This window comes from Solea senegalensis, unplaced genomic scaffold, assembly GCF_019176455.1.
Source record: "Solea senegalensis isolate Sse05_10M unplaced genomic scaffold, IFAPA_SoseM_1 scf7180000016439, whole genome shotgun sequence".
In the NCBI taxonomy this organism is placed as follows: domain Eukaryota; kingdom Metazoa; phylum Chordata; class Actinopteri; order Pleuronectiformes; family Soleidae; genus Solea; species Solea senegalensis.
This window is the reverse complement of record NW_025321791.1, coordinates 1-7562: the sequence shown is the minus strand read 5'-3', so window position 1 is coordinate 7562 and position 7562 is coordinate 1. Positions and strand designations below refer to the sequence as shown.

At 43.1% G+C, this 7562-nt stretch overlaps 1 protein-coding gene and 1 long non-coding RNA gene across 2 annotated transcripts; one reads left to right on the top strand and one right to left on the bottom strand.

Moving 5' to 3' along the window:
• Positions 1-794: 794 nt before the first annotated feature.
• LOC122763079 lies at positions 795-1245 on the top strand. Its single transcript, XR_006358858.1, has 2 exons — positions 795-849; positions 1118-1245. It is a non-coding gene; the product is annotated as an uncharacterized LOC122763079 (long non-coding RNA).
• Positions 1246-2695: 1450 nt separating this feature from the next.
• LOC122763078 (transcription factor COE3-like) lies at positions 2696-7535 on the bottom strand. Its single transcript, XM_044018187.1, has 3 exons — positions 7261-7535; positions 3957-4046; positions 2696-3608 (listed from the first exon to the last, which is right to left on the bottom strand). The coding sequence occupies exons 1-3, from the start codon at positions 7484-7486 to the stop codon at positions 3577-3579; spliced, it is 348 nt and encodes a 115-aa protein (XP_043874122.1). The 5' UTR covers positions 7487-7535; the 3' UTR covers positions 2696-3576.
• Between the last annotated feature and the right edge of the window lie 27 nt (positions 7536-7562).

The window sequence follows — 7562 nt, the reverse complement described above, 5'->3', positions numbered from 1 at the left end:
TATTATTATAGTTGTTGTTAATATTATTGTTGTTGTTGTTGTTGTTGTTGTTGTTGTTATTTAAACCTGTTTAAGTTTGAATAAGCTGGTGTTCGGTCCCGGTGTGTAAACTCTTACTGCGCTGACGATGAGCCGGTCACGGTGTCGTGCTGCTGTTACCCGGACATGGCGCGAGGATCCAGCTTTCGTGTCGTTGTCGAGCCGCCGTCGCGAGGCCGACCGGGAGAAACGGATCCACCGGTGATAAGCGCGATTCCTCTGCGGGGAAGCGCTGCTGTCAGGGCGGCAGAGCTCGCAGTGTGAACCCGTGCAGCAGTGGTTCGATCCACGTTCATCATGTCGGTACAAGCACAAACACACACACACACACACACACACACACACACGTGCCGGTTGGGCGGCAACTTCATGCAAACGTTGAAGACCCATAATGTCGTCACTTCCTGTTTGTGGATATGAAATCATCAGACGTTCATCAGCTCAGTTTCAAGCCAAATGTAATCTTTATTAGACGTTTCTGTACAAAAAGCACGGAATCACAAGAATAAACAAAATAAAAACATGCATTTATTTACAGCGCGGTCAGAAAATCTGAGAAAATCAGAGACAAATCAAAGAAAATCATAAAGAAATTCATTCAACATTGTGCTTTAATATACTTTGATGATATATTTCATATTTAACAAAGACGCAGAAACTGTCGTTCACCGAAAAATAAACAAACAAATCATCTGGAACGTTTCTACTCAAGGAAACGTGATGCGTTCACGTGTTGTGATGCGTTCATGTGACGGACGTGATGCGTTCAGGTGTTGTGATGCGTTCATGTGACGGACGTGATGCGTTCAGGTGTTGTGATGCGTTCGTGATGCGTTCAGGTGAGACGTGAGGCATTCAGGTGGCAGACGGGATGCGTTCAGGTGTCGTGATGTGTTCATGTGACGGACGTGATGCGTTCAGGTGTTGTGATGCGTTCATGTGACGGACGTGATGCGTTCAGGTGTGTGATGCGTTCATGTGACGGACGTGATGCGTTCAGGTGTTGTGATGCGTTCATGTGACGGACGTGATGCGTTCAGGTGTTGTGATGCGTTCATGTGACGGACGATGCGTTCAGGTGTTGTGATGCGTTCAGGTGACAGACGTGAGGCATTCAGGTGGCAGACGGGATGCGTTCAGGTGTCGTGATGTGTTCAGGTGACGGACGTGATGTGTTCATGTGTTCAAGTGTCGTGATGCGTTCAGGTGTCGTGACGTGTTCAGGTGCAGCCTGTGTTTTCTCTGATTATTTTTGCATAAGATTTTTATTAAAGATGGTTTTTTTTACAGTCTCTTCACAGTTTTGAGAGAAACAACATTTTCTAGGACAGAAATGAAACGTGAACGACAGCGCCATCTTCTTCATAAATGTGTGATAAAAATCTGTAATGAATTCTCAAAATTTCAAAATCAAAGTCATTGAAGCTGTAAAAAATAAAAGTGTTTCCTGTGAATTTCTTTCAAAATAAAGTCAAAATGAATTGACATCATTTCAAGATTCCAAAAATTTTTCATTTTAAACGTGTTTTTGTCTTAAATTAAATTAAGTGTAAGATAAGTAACTTTTTTCCGTAAATATGTGATCGTAACATTTTTACTTTGTTGTAAATATATTTATTTACAATTGTTTTCAACTTTAAAAGTTTACCTTTAAATTATTTCTTTAAGAATAACATTTTGTCGTGAATGAGCCGCTCAAACTTCAGGTTCATGACGTCGTATTGTTCTTTCGTAACGCGTGAGAACCTGAGGGAAACAACCATGTGGCGCTAAAATCTGCGCAAAGTAAACCTTCAGCCAATCAGAGGAGTCGGTGTTTGATCGCCAACCGGACGCTACGTGGCGCGCGGCGAGGAAACGACGTGTCTGTGAGACGTTTGCATAAGAAACGACAGCATTTGCTCGCACGTTAGCACGTTAGCATGTGGACATTCTTCAGTGACTCTTTTAGAAAAAAAAGATGAACATTAACGATGAAGAAACTTCTCAATAAAAGTTTCATGACGAGGATTTTTGTTTTCGTTCTGAAAACAAAACAATCAAATAAAAATCGGATGTTTCTCTTATTTAAAAAAACATTTTTGACTGAATTTGTTTCTTATTATTAACGATTTCTTCATTAAGTGCTGGAACAGAAATAGTGCATTAAGAAATAACGATTATACGTTTCACAATATTACACAAACACAAACAAACATGTCGCTTACAAAAAGTTAAATATCGTAAAATCGGAAAAAGATTTTTTATACAAAAGTGATGAAAGTGGTTTTTTCTTTACTTCCTGTGACCGAGTCGTGACGGGCATTTCTTTTTTATTTTTACAAAAGGGGTAACTTCCTCTGCGATGTTTTTTATTATTAACAACAATAATAATAATAATAATAATAATAATGATGATAATAAGAATTAATAATAAGACATTGAGTGTTTACACATATTTATCGTTCAAAACTAAATCACAAACTCATTTTTATAAATACACTGAAGAGAAATCGTAGTTTTTTTTGACTAAAAACAAAATAAAAATCCTTTCGCGATTTCTTGCAAACAAACAAACGTAACGTTCACGTCGCTCATTCGTTCTTTTCTCGACACAAACGTTAAAAATTATGTTACAAAGGAAAAAAAAAACGCTCAGACTTCGTCTTTGTTCACGTTTTTTCCTTTCCTGGATTTTCTCCAGGATCCAGATCCGTCTCACGGTTTGTTCCACTCCTGGTTCCCGGACTCAGTCCGAGATTCTGACCTGACGAGAAACGATCAGCTGACGTTTATCGTGATGAGGGACAATATCAAACTTCACCACCAGAGAGCGCAAGAAACTGTGACATCAGCACTTTTCGGTTTGTTTTGCTGAGTCATGTTCACTGAAGATGACTTCAAAGTGATGCTAACATTAGCGACACATTTAACATAATTAGTGTTAGCTACTTAATCGCCTAATGCTAACAGCTCTGTTATCATTTAAATATGAATTAAATATAGTCGTTTTGATTCGTCCCAGATCACAACGTAAACAATGACTCAGCAGTTCATTAAAGGAGCAGTCACACAAACACAAACTGCTCCTTTAAATTCCAGGTGTGGTCAGAAGCTTACAGTGGCCCCGCCCCCTTCCTGTCTCACAGAATGGTTTGGTCTCCACACACAAACAAGTGGTTCTGAAGCCCCACCCCCCTCAGTTCCCGCCCCGACCTCTGACCTCTGCAGACATCGGTCTGAAGTGGCGTCTGCAGAGTTTTCGTCCGCCGTCAGGATGATGATGTCATCGTCGTGTCAGAACGCTGATGTCATCGCAGCGCCAGGACGATGATGTCATCGCAACGCCAGGACGATGATGTCATCGCCACGTAAGGACACTGATGTCATCGCCGCGTCAGGACGATGATGTCATCGCAGTGCCAGGACGATGATGTCATCGCAGCGTCAGGACGATGATGTCATCGCAGCGCCAGGATGAAGATCAGGTTGGAGTTGTCGTGGTCGTTCGGGTGGGCGGGGCCAGAGGACTGTGGGGTGGAGGGCGGGGACTGGTCCTCACATGGGCGGGACGATGAGTCCGGCCATGGCTGTAAAAATGAAACAAAACACATTTGGAAACATTTACAACATGAAGATCAATAAAGACTTTGATTATTGTTGTTGTTTAATAAAGTTTTTGAATGAAAAAACAAATGATAAAAAAAACTTTTTTTTCAACAAAAACTATAATGGTTTTAATTTCTGAATAATAAAATATTTTTTAAAATAATAAAAACAGATTAAAATCGTTTTATTGTTTAACAGTAAAACATGAATCAATGTGAATGAGTGAATAAGAAGAAGCAGAAGTTATGGATCAACTTTGACTCATGTCCACTTGAACACCAGGGGGCGCTGCTGACAGGTGAGGGGGGCGGGGAGGGGCGGGTGCTCACCCTGGAGGTTGCTGCCATTGGTGGAGGTGCAGGTGGGGGGCGGGGAGTTCTGAGGCCGCACGACGGGGGCGAAGGCGCTCTTCTGTTTGACTGAAAACCACGAGACACGAGAGAATGAACAAGGGCCTGTGAGGAGGAGCAGGAGGAGGAGCAAGAGGAGGAGGAAGAGGAGGAGACGCGACGAGCAGGCACACAGACAGAGGAGGTGAGTGACGATGGAGATGAAGATGGTAAATCGTGCAGGAAGAAGGAGGAGGAGGAGGAGGAGGAGGTGTTTCTGTCTCATGCTCGGAGAACAAACATCTTCATTTGTCAAAGTTGATCCATAACTTTATTTAAACAACAAAACAAACAAATGCAGCCTCTGTGTGTGTATGTGTGTGTGAGCTTAGCCTAGCTTAGCATAATCCTCTAAAACAGCTGTATGGGTCACTGATGATGTCACTGATGATGTCACTGTCACTGATGATGTCACTGTCACTGATGATGTCACTGTCACTGATGATGTCACTGTTACTGATGATGTCACTGTCACTGATGATGTCACTGTTACTGATGTCACTGTCACTGATGATGTCACTGTTATGATGATGTCACTGTCACTGATGATCACTGTCTGATGATGTCACTGTTACTGATGATGTCACTGATGATGTCACTGATGGATGATGTCACTGTCACATCGATTGATGTCACTGTCACTGATGACTGTCTCGCTGATGATGTCACTGTCTGATGATGTCACTGATGATGATCACTTGATGATGTCACTGACTGATGATGTCACCATGTCACTGTCACTGATGATGTCACTCTGATGATGTTTCTGTCACTGATGATGTACTGTTGCTGATGATGTTTCTGTCACTGATGATGTCACTGTCACTGATGATGTCACTGTCACTGATGATGTCACTGTCGATGATGCTGTCTGATGTCACTGATGATGCCACTGTCACTGATGATGTCACTGATGATGCCACTGTCACTGATGTGTCACTGATGATGTCACCACTGATGATGTCACTGTGTACTGTCTGATGATGTGTGACTGAGTGAGTACTGTCACAGATGATGTCACTGTCACTGATGATGTCATGATACTGATGTCACTGATGATGTCACTGTCACTGATGATGTCACTGTACTGATGATGTCACTGATGATGTCACTGTCACTGATGATGTTTCTGTCACTGATGATGTGTCATGTCACTGATGTCGATGATGTCACTGTCACTGATGATGTCACTGTCACTGATGATGTCACTGTACTGATGATACCACCTGATGATCACTGACTGATGATGTCACTGTCACTGATGATGTCACTTTACTGATGATGTTTCTGTCACTGATGATGTCACTGTCTGATGATGTCACTGTCACTGATGATGTCACTGTCACTGATGATGTCACTGTCTGATGATGTCACTGACTGATGATGTCACTGATGATGTGTCACTGATCACTGATGTCACTGATGATGTCACTGATGATGTGTCACTGTCACTGATGATGTCACTGATGATGCCACTGTCACTGATGTCACTGGATGAGGCTACTGTCACAGATGATGTCTGTCACTGATGATGTCACTGATGATGTCACTGATGATGTCACTGTCACTGATGATGTTGTCTGATGATGTCACTGATGATGAATGACGATGATGTCACTGTCTGAAATGATGATGTCACTGATGATGCCACTATGATGATGTCACTGATGATGCCACTGATGATGTCATGTACTGATGATGTGATGATGTCACTGTCACTGATGATGTCACTGATGATACTGATGATGTCACTGATCACTGATGATGTCACTGTCACTGATGATGTCACTGTGATGTCACTGTCACTGATGATGTTTCTGTTGATGATGTCACTGATGATGCCACTGTCACAGATGATGTCACTGTCACCTGATGTCACTGATGATGTCGCTGATGATGTCACTGTCACTGATGATGTCACTGCTGATGATGTCACTGTCACTGATGATGTCACTGTCACTGATGATGTCACTGTCATGATGTCACTGTTACTGATGATGTCACTGTCACTGATGATGTCACTGATGATGCCACTGTCACGATGATGTCACTGTACTGATGATGTCACTGTCATGATGATGTCACTGATGATGCTGTCATGATGTCACCACTAGATGATGATGTCACTGATCACTGATGATGTCACTGATGATGTGTCGCTGTGATGTATGATGTCACTGTACTGATGATGTCACTGATGTCACTGATGATGTCACTGTATGCACTGATGATGTCACTGTCACTGATGATGTCACTATCACTGATGATGTCACTGTCACTGATGATGTCACTGGATGATGTCACTGATGATGTCACTGATGTCACTGTCACTGATGTCATGATGATGTCACTGTCACTGATGATTGAGTGTCACTGTGATGCCACTGTGATGATGTCACTGTCACTGATGATGTCACTGATGATGTCACTGTCACTGATGATGTCACTGCACTGATGATGTCACTGTTACTGATGATGATCACTGTCACTGATGTCACTGTCACTGATGATGTCACTGTTACTGATGATGTCACACTGATGATGTCACTGATGATGCCACTGATGATGTCACTGTTACTGATGATGTCACCGATGATGCCACTGTCAGATGATGTCACTGTCACTGATGATGATGATGTCACTGCACTGATGATGTCACTGATGACTCACTGTCACTGATGATGTCACTGTCACTGATGATGTCACTGTTACTGATGATGTTGATGTCACTGATGATGTCATGTGATGTCACTGTGATGCCACTGTCACTGATGATGTTTCACTGATGATACTGATGATGTCACTGTCACAGATGATGTCACTGTCACTGATGATGTCACTGATGTCACTGTCACTGATGATGTCACTGATGATGTCACTGTCACTGATGATGCCACTGTCACTGATGATGTCACTGTCACTGATGATGTCACAGCGAGTGAAGTAGGCTAGGCTCTTCACGCTAAGCTAAGCTACGTGACATCACATGTCACATGACCAAACAGTAACAGAACACACTCTGAAGAAGGATGATGTCATCGCTGTGTAACCATAGCAACAGGGTAGCTTGTGGGCGGAGCTTCATACGTGAACTTTGCAGGTGAAAATGTTGAACTGTCCCTTTAAGTGTGAGCGATTGAAAATGAAACATGAAAGAATGAATGAGTGAATGAGGAGGTGAACTCACACACACTCTTCACACTGAGGATGTGTGTGTGCGTGTGTGTGTGTGTGTGTGACTCACTTGCGTAAGCAGAGTTGGCGGTGGATCCGTTCAGGAAGCTCGGGGACCCGGACACGCCCAGGTTGGTCATTCCGGCGCCGTAGCCGTTCATGGTGGAGGTGATGGTGTTGTAGTTGGACTGTTGGGGGGTGGAGCTTGGAGCGTAACCACGAGGAGACACACTGTTAGAGTTACGGGAGTAACCTAAGGAGGAGGAGACACTGAGGTTTACCAGCTGATCATTCATCTGTGCTGTGAGCGCCCCCTGCTGCTGAAACTCAAGTCTGTAAACCACACACACACACACACACACACACACACAG